The sequence below is a fragment of the Desmodus rotundus genome, chromosome 10, assembly GCF_022682495.2.
Source record: "Desmodus rotundus isolate HL8 chromosome 10, HLdesRot8A.1, whole genome shotgun sequence".
Taxonomy (NCBI): Eukaryota; Metazoa; Chordata; class Mammalia; order Chiroptera; family Phyllostomidae; genus Desmodus; species Desmodus rotundus.
In genome coordinates this window covers 35,421,615-35,437,533 of record NC_071396.1, presented here as the reverse complement: position 1 = coordinate 35,437,533, position 15,919 = coordinate 35,421,615, and the positions used below count along the sequence as shown (strand labels likewise).

Here is a 15,919-nt window from a genome sequence, read left to right as displayed (position 1 = left end):
CATCTGCTCTATTAGTTTGCCTCATATCAGTTGAAGTTGAACATCTAAAGAATTCTTTTGTCTATTTTCTTACAGAGGTGAAGCGTTTTAGAATAAAACCCTTTTTTTGAGTAAAAAAAGAAAATCAGTTTTTATGAATTATGCTGTATGTAAGTCACTAAGATACATTTTTCACATACAAAAAAATAAAATAAAGCTTATACAGTTTCAGCTGAGTGAGTGAAATAGAACTTGCTTAGAGAATTCCCTTTTGACTGACTTTCAGTTCAAGATGACAGCCTGAGCATTAAGTATCTGTCTCTTTTTTTTTTTTTTTTTTTTTTTTTGCTTGACTTCCTGTTACAGTAATAAAGGAAATGAGGAATTAAATCCATAATGGCATAGAGAACCAGAAAGAGACCATCATCAGTTTGAGGAAATGGATGGAAGCAGTTGACAAATGGAATGAAATGCAATAAACCATGATAGAAAATAAATGTAGGAGAGAGTTAAAGCAGAGGAGCGCCTATCAATCAGACAAAACCCCATTATCATTGGGCCTCAGGCTTGAAGCCTGGAAGTCCAGGGAGTAGGAGTGAAAGCAAGGAGGCCCAAAATAGGAGCGGGTAGTTAAAATAGTCTGCCCACTGAAGACCTGCATTGCATACTAGCCTGGCATTGATTCTGGATCAAAACTAAATAAACTGCCTAATGACTAGAAAGACAGCTGAGTGAGCGACCAGAGTCCCGAGGTCACATGTGGGTGGCATCCAGCCCATGTAAAATCTGGTCCTACCTACTTACTCAAAAGCAAACCTAATGGCTGGGTTTCCCGACTCGGGGGAGGAATCTGGGGACGTAGGCATAGTTTTGATATAACAGTAGTTTAACCTGGTTTTCGAAGGTTAACTATAAATGGGCAATCAAAAAAAAGACCAAATAAGTAGAATGTATGACCCTGGGGATAGAGATAACTTAGAAAAGAAGCAGTAGCTTTGGAGAAAGGGAAGAGGAAAGTTTTCACCAATGTTTTGGGAAAGAAAAAAAATGAATGAGAAAGAATTATTATTAAAAATTTTAAATGAGCCCTGGCTGGTATGGCTCAGGGGATTGAGTGCCGGCCTGCAAACCGAAAGATCGCCAGTTCGATTCCCAGTCAGGGCACATGCCCAGGTTGCAGGCCAGGTCCCCAGTTGGGGGCATGCAAGAGGCAACCAGTCGATATTCTCACATGTCCATGTTTCTCTCCCCCTCTTTCTCCTTCTTTTCTCTCTCTAAATGTAAATAAATAAAATCTTAAAAAATAAGTAAATAAATAAATTTTATGATTGACAAAGTAAATTTAGTGAAATGGTTGGAAGATAAAATCTAGAAACTCTTCTAAGACCTGAGCAAAAAATATATGGAAAATATGAGAAAAAATATATAGAAGGTCAATTCTTAGGAGATAATGAAATCTGACAAATAACATTTTGAAATGGAAAATAGAAGGGAATTATCAAATCAATAATACAAGAAAATTTCCCAGAAGGGCAGAGAAAAAGGCTTTCATATTAAAATGCCCATTGAATGCCAAATCAGATGCTGCGTAAGATTTAAGAATACCATACCAAGAGTAAGAAATTTAAAAAGAAAAGAAACTAAGAAACAGAAATTTAAAAAAAAAAAAAAAAGAATACCAAGACTATTAGGGAGGAAGAACTTCCTCTATCCTGTTAGGTTTAGTAGTAGGGAGCCTGCAGATTAAACTGTCAAATACAGATTTAATCATATATGTAAGGGAATTCATAGAAAAATGTGACTCAAAGGGTCAGTTAGATTTGGGGACCTAAATACCATCTTAAGAGAAAGGGAGAGGGGAAAGGACACTTGTGGGAAAACATGACTTTGGGAAAGATAAATGGGCCTTGAGAAGAGATGGGAGGGAGACAGGGTTCTCTCTGCGAAGGTGTCTTCTAGACTTGCCTTGGAGACTTCTCTCTTCCGATGGTGGGTCGGTCACCCCTGCTTGCTCCCAAGGACGGGATTTATGCCAATTGATTGAGTTCTTTGGGGGGTCTGTGCTTGAGATTTCAAGAACTCAAATGCCTTCTGCTCAATAGTTTTTATGTCAAATGGCATATGCTGGACCCCTTCAGAGATAGTCCTGAAACCAAAACCCAACTGGCCTGAGATTAATGTCAGCAACTCTGGAGACTAGAAGACAAAGAAAGTGAGTGCACACCACCATCGCATCTCATAAACAGAGGGCTCCCGTGAGAAGGAGGCCCAGAGACGGCCCTGCAGCCGGTCCAGTAAGCGTCTGTGTGGGCTGTAACAAAGGCAAGGAAAATTGGTCCAAGCAATAGAGAGTAAGAATAGGAAACGAAATATTTTATTGACGACAGCAAAAAACACAAATGTTACTTCTCAACAAAAAAAGGAGAAAGGCACTTAGAAACTCAAGGGGAAAGAGAGCCAATGTCAGAAGTAAAACAAAGGAAACTGCTACACGATTTTGAGTAATGGATAAGATCTACAAAAAAAACAATCCATTTGTCTGGTTGCAGTAAACATCCTCCCGAGGGCTGTGTGACAGTCACGGCATTCCAAGTGGGGAAGGGAACTCATCATCCGCGCTGTCGATTAGCAACGGCATAGACTTAAACGTGGCTGGAGAACAGGACAGGCTGTAGGTGTTAATCTTGGTGATATAAAAATAAAAGTGCAATAAATAAAAAGGGAATGCACAGAAGGATTGGGGTGCTAGTAATACGCCTATAGGGGAGGGACGGTGGTCAGAAGTTCTATCTAAGGTTACAGAAATATTGAGTGGATGAACCAGTATTATAGCAAAATTCGGAGCAGGGTGAAGAGAAGGGGGTGGCTACTGGAATGACAGCAGGGGTTAGGGTTGGTTATGGAGGTAACCACAGAGCTAAAAACAAAGGCTGTTTAAAATGCGATTGCCTAGAAAAGGGAAGTGAGACTGAGGAGGGGAAGGGTGGGACAGAGGCATGTTGCCTTCCATTATACACCCTTCTATGCCATTGTCCATTTCCCGTGTGTTACATTAATTAAATATATAAAGCAATAACAGGTTCATTCATTTAAAAAAAAAAATAGCCTAGATTAGAGTAGGAAGGTGGTTTGTTTGGTCTCTTGGCTGTTGCCTCTGAGTCTGCTCCTTTCTCAAGACAAAAGCAGCTTTTAGTGCTTATCTCCCCTTTCTGGATTCTTGCCTTGTAGTTTGGACCTTCTTCAGGGAGAACAAAGTGTTACAGATAAAATAACTTATAAGAGTGATACAAGATCACTCTACGCTGCAGGACATAGAAACCCGAAAGATACAAGTACCTCCAGACGAACTGCTAAAAGTTTGTGTTTGCTCACAATCTTGTATCCATTATATTGTACATACAGTTTTTATTGTTTTTATGTAACAATATGAAACATTTTCTTAATGTTTTTATTCTAAAGTAGTTTTTAATTATTTATATTTTACTGTGTGGTAAAAATATATCTAAGTGGTCTTATTTTAGGATATATTTTTCTATTATAAACAATGGTGTGTTGAATAGCCTTTTAAATACACCTTCAGCTGTATCTCTGGTTTTACCTTTCATTTAAAAAGTTCTGTCTTCAAGAAAAGTATTTCTATTTGATCCAGCTTTCCTAGTTACCCTCAGCGTGAGGGTTGGTCTGCATCACCCAGCTCAGTATTACCAGAGCAGCTGTCCTGATCCTGTGTGACACTTCAGGGGTACAAATCTCTCAAAGTAAAACGCGAATCATTCAAAATATGTGGCCAGAAGTCATCTGGCATTTATATTAATATAATTATTTGGAACTATTTAAAAAGTGCTAAAGCTTTACATAGCAACTGTTAGTTCTGATTATAATCAGTGTCACAAGGCTTCCTAAGTAGATTTTTAATAATAAAATTATATTTACATTGAGGACATGAGTAATGACAGCAGCTGGATGTGAAACCAAGGACCCAGCACAGTGTGGTGCCCTTGGCCAGCAGGAGAGGGGGAAGTGTGCGATCTTGTGGAGTGGGGGCCTTTAGATTGGAATTCGCATAGGCTCCATTTGTGGGAGTAACAGAAAGTACAGATGTAAATACTCCTTGATTGTAAACCATAGTGATTTCAATAGAGTACCCGAGATAGGATTTATAAAATTGATTATCAAAAATTTTTTTTGTTTGTTTTAATATATTTATTGATTATCCTATTACAGTTGTCCCATTTCCCCCCCCTCACTCCACTCCATCCTGCCCACCCCCTCCCTCCCACATTCCCCCCCTATAGTTCATGTCCATGGGTCATACTTAGAAGTTCTTTGGCTTCTACATTTCCTACACTATTCTTACCCTCCCCCTGTCTGTTTTCCACCTATCATCTATGCTACTTATTCTCTGTACCTTTCCCCCCCTCTCCCCCTCCCACGCCCCTATTGACAACCCTCCATGTGATCTCCATCTCTATGGTTCTGTTCCTGTTTTAGTTGTTTGCCTAGTTTGCTCTTATTTTTGTTTTAGGTGTGGTCGTTAATAACTGTGAGTTTGCTGTCATTTTTACTGTTCCTATTTTTGATCTTCTTTTTCTTAGGTAACTCCCTTTAACATTTCATATAATAAGGGCTTGGTGATGATGAACCTCTTTAACTTGACCTTATCTGAGAAGCACTTTATCTTCCCTTCCATTCTAAATGATAGCTTTGCTGGATACAGTAATCTTGGATGCAGGCCCTTGCCTTCATGACTTGGAATACTTCTTGCCAGCCCCTTCTTGCCTGTAAGTTCTCTTTGGAGAAATCAGCTGACAGTCTTATGGGAAGACCTTTGTAGGTAACTGTCTCCTTTTCTCTTGCTGCTTCTAAGATTCTCTCCTTCTGCGTAATCTTGGGTAATGTAATTATGATGTGCCTTGGTGTGTTCCTCCTTGGGTCCAGCTTCTTTGGGACTCTCTGAGCTTCCTGGACTTCCTGGAAGTCTATTTCCTTTGCCAGATTAGGGAAGTTCTCCTTCATTATTTGTTCAAATAAGTTTTCAATTTTTTGCTCTTCCTCTTCTCCTTCTGGCACCCCTATAATTCGGATGTTGGAACGTTTCAAGATGTCTTGGAGGTTCCTAAGCCTCTCCTCATTTTTCCGAAATCTTGTTTCTTCATTCTTTTCTGGTTGGATGTTTCTTTCTTCCTTCTGGTCCACACCATTGATTTGAGTCCCAGTTTCCTTCGCATCACTATTGGTTCCCTGTACATTTTCCTTTGTTTCTCTTAGCATAGGCTTCATTTTTTCATCTGGTTTTCGAACAGATTCAATTCTGTGAGCATCTTGATAACCAGTGTTTTGAACTGTGCATCCGATAGGTTGGCTATCTCTTCCTCGTTTAGTTGTATTTTTTCTGGAGCTTTGAAGTGTTCTGTCATTTGGGCCATTTTTGTTGTTGTTGTTGTCTTGGGGTGTCTGTTACTTTAAGGGGCGGAGCCTTAGGTGTTGCTGGGGCAGGGTAACGCTGGTAGCTGTGCTGTGACGCTGTACCTGGGGGAGGGGCCAAGAGGGAGCAATGGCGCCCGCTCTACTCTCCACCGGACTCCAATCTTTCACTCAGCTACCCACAATCAAACTGGGCCCCTCTGGTGCTGGTTCCCGAGTGGGTGGGCTTGTGCACGCCCCAGGCCCCTGTGGGTCTCTCCAACGACCTCTCCCATGAGGCTGGGAGTCTCTCCTGCTGCTGCCCCAACCCCCACGGGCATTTTCAATCAGAGGTTTGAGGCTTTATTTCCCTGCTCTGGAGCCCTGGGTTGCGCGGTCTGCTTTGCTCCCTGCGGTTTGTTGGGTTTATCTGTGCGCGAGTGTGGGGCTACAGGGTCTGCTAGTGGTCAGACTGCTTGCCCTGTTCGTCCCACACTCCGCCAGTCTCAGTCCCGCCACGGCAGCATGAGTTCTCTCCACCCCTCTCCACCCCGGCTGCCTGTCTCCGCCCCTCCTACGGTCTGGATGAATGTTTATTTTTTATTTCCTTGGTGTCAGACATCCTTGCCGTTTGATTTTCTGTCAGTTCTGGTTGTGCAAGGAGGCACAGTGTGTCTACCTACACCGCCATCTTGGTTCTCCTGTCCAAAAATTTCTTATAACCAGAAAAATAATGCAGTTATCCTAACAGAACACAGTCATATGAAGCTACCAAAGTTGACAAAAACTCTCTTTGCTTTCCTTGCTCTGATACAATTTTATAGGCTATGCAACATTCTAAATGGTGAACTTTTATAACAATGTGTGTTAGAAAAAAAATGAGGAAAAGTACAGAGAACCATGGAAATTTTAGAGTTCTACAGAAATATTAGTATTTCACGGGATTGAGCGTCTATGCCGTGGTTTTCCCATGGAGCAGATTCTTTGTTCCACTCTTGCAGGCCTGCTCGTAAGTGGCCTTCTCAGCCTCTTCTGTTAGAGGGTATGACGGACCTACATTTTGCCAATCGAACTTCTTCTCCCTTCTCACCAGGGAGCAAGAATGCAAAAATTCAGTCGGGGATGTTTGGAAAGGGGTCTACGTATTCGCGACACAATGCCGAGAGACTTTTTAAAAAGCTGATACTTGACAAGATCTTGGATGAAGACTTGTTTATCAATGCCATTGACCAGCCAATTGCCTACATGATGCCTGGCAGTAAGGCCCAAACTTTACTAAATGGGCATTTAAAGGTATGGTCTTCTAAATGTTTATTTCATTTTATTATTTCACAATGAGTGGACAAAAACATATTACTGAAAATTAAACTGTCTTTTCCAAAGCTATGGATACTGAATTTATTTATACTGTCCTATATGAACATATTCTTTCCTATTAATTTGCTAAGAGATCTTAAAACTCAACCCAAGTAATATAATCCTGTCAAAGTGAATTTAATGGGTTATCGGATGACTAAGTCATATGTTTACTAAATTAACACTTATCAAGAAGCAGTTGTGTACTAGGTACTGGGATACAAGGATGGAGAATGCACAGTCCCTCTTCCCAAGGGGCTTACTATCTACATGGGATAACAGAAATATCCCCCCAAAATGCAATTATGTATTAAATAAATGTGCGCACACCCACTCCTGTGATCTATCTCTCTCTCTCTATCTCACACAAAGGTAGACTTTATGGAAACGGAAAATTCAAGCCATATGAAAAAACAAAAAGCCTTAGTGACAGAGATATCTCAGAGGGAAGAGGTGGTTAAGAAATGTCTTGGAGAACTTACAGAAGTCTGCAAGTCTCTGGGGAAAGTTTTTGGAGTCCACTACTTTAATATCTTTAACACTGCCACTCTCAAGAAGCTGGCAGGTAGGTGCGTACGAGTCTTCTGTTATGTGGCACGCATTTATAGGCCAAAAGTAATCTTGCTGAGGTGCATAAATATAGCTCAGTCTTTTGTATTTTTATTTAATTGGTAAATTGAAAGCTCAGAGAAACAATTTAAACTTATTCTTGAGATCAAATATACTCTGTAAGATATATATAGTACTTTGACATAATTTTAATTGTATGCTTTCCTCTAATGCTGAATGTTAGATATGGATAATTGCAGTCTCTAACACCAGATGGTACTTAATGATTTTTCTGTCCATTTTTTGCCTGCCTGTATGGTATTTAGCTGTGCTATGTACAGATGTCTCTGCAGTGAGAAGCTGAGTTCCTTATGAAAAGAGATGATGTCTTCTGCTTCTTTGAATCTGGATCTAGCACTCTTCTATCTCTTCAGTCCATAAATACCTGCTGTCCTGAGTATTTTGCTGTAGCTTCAGATAGCTCAACCAGAATTCTAGTAGTAAAGTCCCTGTAAAATAAGATATGACATAGCTGACTAACTAGTAGTGTCCATTACCTTCCATGTTCTTCCTTCACAGATCTGACAGTTGTTACCTTCTCTCTCCTCCATTCCCACTCCCACCACCATAGGTCATCACAGTACTTTGTCAATTCTAAGATGCTACCCATTTTATGACAGTTATTTCATGGACTATTAAGAAAGAAAAAATTTGCCCTGGCTGGTGTGGCTCAGCAGGTTGAGTGCTGGCCTGTGAACCAAGAGGTCACCGGTTTGATTCCTGGTCAGGGAACATGCCTGGCTTGCTGGCCAGGTCCCCAGCTGGGGTTCTGCAAAAGGCAACCAATCGATGTTTCTGTCCCTCTCTTCCTCCCTCCTTTCCCCTCTCTGAAAATTAAGAAATACATTCTTTAAAAAAAAAGAAAGAAAGAAAAAATTCTACCAAACTGCTTTTGTTGCAAATTATTTTGACTTATTTATACTTTGCATGCATGAAAAAATGCATAAAATTAAAGTGACTTGCTAAATTTATTTCCTATCTCTACGTTTCTGCAGTTTCCTGCGTTCACATGCTAATCAGTCTTTCTGTAGACATTTTATGTGGCAGTTAAGCTCCACATGTGAGAACCCGACATTGCCATAATGCTGTGGACGTGCGGACAGTGCTAATAGCTGTGACTGAATTCTCACGTGCACAGGCAGCAGCTGCCGTTCCACCGTCAGCACTTGTAAGACACTTTGACCTCAGGAGGTCAAACCGTGAATGAGTGTGTCTTAGAGTTGACGAAATACAGCGTCTTGTTCCTGGGCTATTAGTGAAGATTTTGCACTGGTCTCCTTAGCTCCACATATGAACATGATATACATTTTAATCTTTCAAAACTTCTGCTGAAGCTCCAACAGTTCTCCAGATAAAGCACTAAGTCTATCAAGGATTTGCATTTCTACCGCCTTTCCCACTTTATCTTCCACTAACTCCCTCCATAAACCTTCTAGTGTCTCCCAAAGGTCTGTTGCTTTTCCTCTAAACACAGAGATGATGTGAAAATCACAGATTGGAAATCCATGCTTTGCTCAAGTCAAATATGGAGGGATTATTACTCCCTCACTCCCCATAGCCAGTGCATCGATGGCTCCTCCTGACCAGCCTCTGAATGCATCTGAACCCCTCGCTTGGTCCTCAGTGGCTCCTGCTGGGCTCCCAGTTTCTACTCTTTCCCTCATAGTCCATTCTCCACACAGCAGCCAAATGATCTATAAAAATGACAGGCTTGTCCAGCTGTAAGACTGATGTGCCACCTACATGCAGAGGACTCAACAGCCTAATTGTTAAAGTCAGATTATCTGCTTCACCCTACAACAGGCAGAAAGATTGGAGGAAGAACAGGTTTGGGTTGGGGGAGTGTGGGAATTCACCTACCGGCCTTTTTTTTTTTTTTTTTTTTTTTTTTTTGCACCGTTCCTGGAAGGACTGCAATACCGGGTCAATGCGCAGAGTGGATGGAGCAAGCTCCTATTCCATCTCCCAGCTGCAAAGATCCATTTAGTATAATGTCCTCAGATGGGTCTTTGTTGTGAGAACAGGACAAAGGCTGGTTAAACTCTGAGGCACAGTGCACAGGTCTCCCCTCCAGTTTCCCCCTGGCCTTTCCTCTCTCCCCATCTCCGCCCTGACTTACCGCACCTCAGCTGCTGGAACTGGATGTTGGGCTCCCACCCTCTGGACCTGTCTGCTGCCTCTGTTGGCACCAGCTGCCTTGTAAAAAATTGGCTCATGTGCCCAGTGCTCTGCAGTTGGTTGGCACTTAACAAACATGCTGTATGGGTGAGTGACCATGAATGCAGTGGGTTTTCTATTGGTGGTAATTTAAATTCCTGATTTTATGTTCACACACAGAATCTTTATCTTCTGATCCTGAGGTTTTGCTTCAAATTGATGGTGTCACTGAAGACAAACTGGAAAAATATGGTGCAGAAGTGATTCCAATATTACAGAAATACTCTGAGTGGACGTTGCCAGGTTCAGTATACAGCCAAATATGTGTTTTCTAAAAGCCTGTTTTAATGTTAAGCGATGCATCTCACTAGATTAAAATTCCGAGGCTTCTGGCTTGTGTTCATGCAGCCTTGTCACACTGATGCTCAGGTGCAGCCCTCCGTGACGTGCCAGCCCCTCTTACAAGCCAGTGGTGCTTAGGCTCCCTGGGGGGTGCCAGCTACTGAACCTACTAGCCTCTGAGCCCAGAAGTTGCTGGTGCCCTTAAGGAAAATGCCCGAGCGAACAGGAGTGTGGGTGCAGTTCGCAGGTCTGCCACCCTCGCGCTATGTGGTCCTTGGCAGGCCACAAATAACTTCTTTGTGCTCCAGCTTCCTTATCTTAGGAAGGAACATGTTATCTGAAAAGCATTTCTAAAGATAAAATTTAAGAGTGGAGTTTAAGCATTTTGAAAAAATGAACATGGACTTGTAATGCTAGAAAATCTTAACTGTTACTAACCGTTGAAAGAATCTGCCTGACTGAGTGCATCTTAGATGTTCCCAAAGGTTACATTAGGCTGGTCACAAAGCACTTCTAATTACGAACCTCCTCGCTGAGCTGGAGAAAGCACTGCCTAAGAGAAAATTGAGAACAAAGAAAGATGTAGGAGACAGGATGGATGCAGAAGTCTTTAGGGCCTCCTCTAACATACTGCCGCGTGATAAAACACAACCAACAGGCCAAGTTCAATGTTTTTCCTGTTTTTGTAAGGGATTGTGGTAGGGGTCTCTTCTCAAGGCTAATGGAAATGGTAAGCAGGCTGAGAAATGAGTGAGTGTGCATTTCAAGTTCTGTCTGTTCATAATCGTTTGTTGTCCATTAACAAAATGCCAAAAAGTACGGTTTTCATCAATGCCTCTATGTAGTCACTATTCCATTCAGAGCCTTGCTGGGACCACACCGACAGTGGTGGTAGGAGCTTTATGTGTGTTCGGCGTAGTAACTTGCTGGGGAGGGCTTTCCCGCATCAGACAGGGCCGGTCTGTGGGGACAGCCGGTGTGGCGATGATTGCTGCTGCTGTCGAGGGACAGGCGCTGTGCCAAGCACTCTGCCTATTTTGTGTCACTCAATTCTCACAGCACCCATTTTATAGGTGGATGGGGGTAAGGCCTTTTCGTTTCTCTGAAGTCCCACAGCTGGAATGACAGCACTCTTCACCCCAGCTGTAGTGCCTCCCTGTGAGAGCCAGTGTTGGGAGAGCAGCACCCTTCCTACCGGGCAGCAGGGTGGCCTGAGGGCGAACCAGACCAGCCAGGAAATGCCATCCTTCAGGAAACAGAGCGAGGCCACCATGGCCTGTGGGCAGGTTCCGTGTTCTTTGGGTGTGTTGGGATGCAGACCCCTGTGGAAATTGCCAGCTTTGCCAATGAGTGTTTTCATACAGGCCCATGGCCTGTGTGGCACCTGCAGTGATCACCACCATTATGCACAGAGATGTTTTTGTCTTTGAGGAGTGAAATATAGTGTGGAATTTTCGGACATTGATTTACTAAGTAACTGTTGTTCAAAGGTGAGGTATAGAGCATAGTTTATGTTTCTCTTATATTGGGTCGTTTTTTCAGCCTATGTAAAACGATAAATTAAATTATCTTTTATATAGCACTGTATACTTTTCAAAGGGCTTAGGAGGATTAACTGCCCAAGCAGTAATGGGTGTAGGTCATACACAACATAGTAGGAGCTAAACCTGAGGTCTCTAGTTAAGTTAAAGAGTGTCACAGATTTTTAATGAATTCTAATCCTCTTTCTTTAAAAAATAAATTGCCATTGAGCACTTTGGGGCTTTATGAAATTAAAAAAAAAAAAAAGAAAGGTTCCGTTCTTGAGGAATTGTCAAATCCATGTGGCAAGAAGAGATACCAGGAGAGCAGGTGGGTGTCAACCGACCTTCCCTGTGTTGTGCTTCTCCGCGTTGTGTACTTACGACACTGGGCCAGCGGGGCGTCCCCGGTAAACGTCTGCACTGTCCATTTGTAGCTGAGGACACTTCCCCATGGCTGAGCCCCTCCGGCAGCGGAGGCACTGGGAGAAATGGCTCTGAGGGCTTCAATGAGGAAACACCTGTATCTTCTCACTACTTTGCCAATAAAGCCAAAAATGAAAGAAAGAGGAAAAGGGCACCAGCTTGCCAAAGGTCCAAAAGGAGAAAAACCGGTGATTTCAAGACAAAAGTGTAAGTTCTACAGCATGTTCTGCACTTAGGGTGTAAGGGAGAAAAGTCCGAAAGTATAATGGCTCTGGTTTCCTTTGAGGCATTTTTTAAAAATGTTTTATTTATTTATTTTTAGAGAGAGGGGGAGGGAGAGAAACATCAATGTGTGGTTGCCTCTCACGTGCCCCCACTGGGAACCTGGCCCGCAACCCAGGCGTGTGCCCTGACTGGGAATCGAACCAATGACCCTTTTGTTTGCAGCCTGTGCTCATTCTACTGAGCTACACCAGCCAGGGCTCCTTTGAGGCATTTTTTAAAATAAGCCATTATTAAATGTTATCTCTGTAATTAATGGAGTGAAGATTAAGGTTGTATGCAACCTTAATTTAATCTGAACATTTACTTCAGATTTTTTAACTATCTAGTACTAAGTCAGTTATCACTAACATTTTCTAGTTTGCAAAAACTCCAATATTGACCTTAACTTAGAGGGGGAAAAAATTTTTTTAATAATTTTCTTCTTAAGAGACTTTTCCACCTAAAATACTTTAAGTCATATACTAGCTGAATAAACACAGGGTTTTGTTTCCTCGTTGCTGTGTAATTCTGTCAGTTTGTGCTATACAGCTTTCATTCAGGCAGAATCCGTGGGCCTCCACCTGGATGCCCTACACATTCCCCGTGGTTCATTAATACCCGGGTAGGCCACCCCCCAGTCTTCACAGGGCAGCGGGGGAGAGTCACAGCAAAAGGACACAGCAGGAAAAGCAAAAGGTCAGGCAATATAGGCCTCTAGGGGCTGCTGGGGCAATGTTGCCTTTCCCTCTGTGCCTAGCCCTGGGCTAGGACTGCTTTGCTGCGGCTGGTCAGCACCTCAGAGGGGAAGAAAGATAGCATTGTCCGGTGTGGGGAGTGATCTGGGCAGCGTCAGTTAGCCTCTGTCAAAGCTGCACGGACAGCCCCTTTCCTGTCTTCTGCAAGGACACCCTCTGTCCTCACCACGTAGACAAGACCTGGCAGGATTGTGCCCACCAGTCTGGGCAGTGTGGCCCCCAAATAACTGTATATTGTCACAGAAATGCTTGCAGAGAAGGGAAACAAGTCCTCAATAAATTTCTGCAAGCTGTTGTTTTTCTTTTGCAGTTTTTATACCTCTTTTCCTTCTGGGTAATAAAAAATTGAGTGAAGGAAGAGAGGGAAAGGCACATGTTACCACATTTCATTTTCTTGCTAATTCCATAAACAAACATCTTGTATGTGTTGATCCTTCTGCCAGGGTACAGAAATTAAAGGCATTAGTAAATGCTAGTTTAATTTTGTGGTTTTTAATGCGCAAGTGACCAGCAGATGTTCTTCAGTGGGAACATTTTATTTTCTTCATTTATCCCTTCTCCGTTTTGGGAAATACTTATTTCCTCAGGAGCCCACACAGAGTAAGAGTCCTTAAAAGGCATCTGGCCCAGCCCTCTGGGGTTTATGATGAGGAAGCTGAGGCCTGGCCTTGTGCGAGGCTTGTGCCTGCTCATACTCAGCCCAATGTCAATTTCACAGGTAGGACTGGACACCGGCTTGCCCACTCCTTCACAAAGCACTTTCCTTTCTACATGTCCTTGAAAACAATTATGATCTTGTTTTCACTTGTTAAGACAAAGCAAACCATATTTTAGTGTTCATTGCCAGTTCACCCCTTACTCGGTTTTCACAACTTTTGTTTATGAGTGAAGCACTTTGCCTTCTGGCCTAGAGCCTGTGCTCACACTGGCCTAAAAGCCAGTCCCAGTTGTGATGCTGGGTTTTACTTAGCCTGTGTGTCTAAGAGGCGATACTCCTCTGATCCCTGCTGGCTAAGACCAGTTAGTGTTGTAACTTTCCTTTACCTTTGTAACAGCCTCTTTGTATCTGTGCTTCGTTCTCCTCATTTCTACCGAGCCTCTCCGAAAGATAGTTCCCGGTTTCCACTCTGCTCACCTGGTTGAGAGTCTCTGCACAGTGACAGAATAAATGTGGCTCTTTGCCAGGGACCTTAACACCCCACCCTACCCCCAGAGCTTTACATCTTCAGAATAACACACAATGAAGGGGCCGTGTCTGGGCTCTCTAAGTGGGAGTGAAATGGATGGCCGGGTTAGATGGAGGCTACTGTTGGCAGATTCATTCTATATATCAACATAAACAGCAGGGTTTTGCTTGGGGCTTAATTTCTCAGCAGGAAATCAGTGCAAGGAAATGAAGGGCTGCTTCTCTGTTCGTTTAGCACATCTTGCCAGTTCTGCGGTAACACTGCCTGGGAGCAAAGTTTTAACAGTGTTGAAAACCATTCTTCACCTAGCCCCACCAGAATGTCATTACCACACACTGGCGGCCCCTGAATTCAGACATGGGAGGCCACTGGGTAGCCCTGATGCTGTGGAACTGGTGTTGGGCATGAATTTAGCCTGGTTACAAAGCAGCAAGAAATACTTGTTTAAGGAAAGGCTTCTTCAGAAAATGCGGCCAGCTGTTATTCTTGTAAACATGCTGCCCTGTGATTTTTTTTTTTTTTTTTTTTTTTTTTTTTTACATTTTACTTTGGAGGAAAGAAAAAAAATAGCCATTATCTTAGGCCAGTGAGGGAAGTGAAGTTCTGGAAGGACTTTGTAATAAGCTGTGGCGGGGGCTTCCTTCCTAGCTTTAAAGGCAGCGAGTAGGAGGTGCGAGCACACAGATCTCAGAGTGTAGGCAATCCAGCAAGCTGCTGGTGATGTGGCCATGACAGAGATATGCCAGACCCAAGCAGCCACTCGCAGGCCCCCAGGGAACCACGTCAGCTGCCGTCCCTTGGCTGGGGCTGGGCAGAAAGAGGCTGGGCTCTGCTCCTCTCCGTCTTCACATAGCAGCTACCTTTCACCTGGACTGTGCAAGCACAGTAATTCCAGAGTGTCTGTTGTCTGAGCATCTGGGTCCTTAAAACAAGGTACCCTTGCTTTCTTTATTTGGTCAGAATAGATCTGGGAATGTGGATTGGGGCTGTTGTCTGGAGGGAGGGGTGTGATTATCAGCAATGAAAGGTGTGGGTGGAGAAAAGGCACTTGGGTTGGCCTCAAGTCACAGAATTCAGAAACAATCCTTGACATGTTAGGGAGACAGATGTGTCTGAAGAACAGTGGTCCTTTCCTCCTTGAATTGTAAAAGAAGCTGACCTTACCCAAGGGTTTATAGGTAGAAAGACACAGAAGACCAAAGGAAATCATGGGTTGTATAGCTCTTTCAGGTTGAGAGTAAAGACTGCTCACTTGAGGTTTTATTTAACATTCCAATTTTCTTTTTCACATTTTAGGGGCTCCACCGCATGCAGAAAGATATCTTCTAAAACTAAGTCCTCCGGCATAGTTGGGGCAAGATCAGATGTGCATGGTTCTCAGATGGCACCAGGAGCCAGTAGAAAATTGGGGATTATGGCCCCACCAAAGCCTGTAAACAGAGCGTTCCTCAGGCCTTCATATGCATTTTCATAGCAGCCAAACCTCAGTGTGCAGAGATCCTGTTTCCTGTTTGTCATCATCTGACCATCTGTGAATAGAACGTTGTTAGTTTCATTATTCCATTTGTAATTTTTACCCATATCTATTAATATTTAAATAAATGCTGGGGGTGACAGTTCTGTTTTTGAAATAACCATTTTCTTTTGAATAAGCAAGATTTGCTGCCACTACAAGCCTTGTGGCTGTTGCTTCTGAGAACATCTGAAGCAGCAGCTGAATCAACTCAGTGAGAGAAACGCTAAGCACGACATGAAACAGAAGCTGAAGGAAAAGACAGGCGTGCGACACTGTGAAAGGGTAAAACTTTCTGTAGAAGATGTAAGCAAAATTAGAAGACGAACAGGGAAATTCATGATAGAGGATTAGTATTTGCAATATAGAAAGAGTATCCATAAATCATTGACAAAAGGCAGACCAGTA

At 42.9% G+C, this 15,919-nt stretch overlaps 1 protein-coding gene and 1 pseudogene across 6 annotated transcripts in view; one reads left to right on the top strand and one right to left on the bottom strand.

Annotated features, from left to right (window-relative positions):
- BLM (BLM RecQ like helicase) overlaps positions 1-15,614 on the top strand; it is a 55,951-nt gene extending 40,337 nt beyond the window's left edge. The window contains exons 18-22 of one of the 6 annotated variants that reach the window (XM_024561792.3): positions 6,476-6,675; positions 7,111-7,303; positions 9,685-9,807; positions 11,804-11,999; positions 15,295-15,614. In XM_024561792.3, coding sequence (XP_024417560.2) covers positions 6,476-6,675; positions 7,111-7,303; positions 9,685-9,807; positions 11,804-11,999; positions 15,295-15,472 — 890 coding nt within the window. In that variant the 3' untranslated portion in view covers positions 15,473-15,614. Of the gene's footprint in view, positions 1-6,475; positions 6,676-7,110; positions 7,308-9,684; positions 9,808-11,803; positions 12,000-15,294 lie in introns of those variants that run through there. The other 5 variants (XM_024561794.3, XR_006655685.2, XR_006655684.3 and 2 more) reach the window with 5 other exon arrangements.
- Positions 9,234-9,381, bottom strand: LOC112306156 (U2 spliceosomal RNA; annotated as a pseudogene).
- Positions 15,615-15,919: the final 305 nt, after the last annotated feature.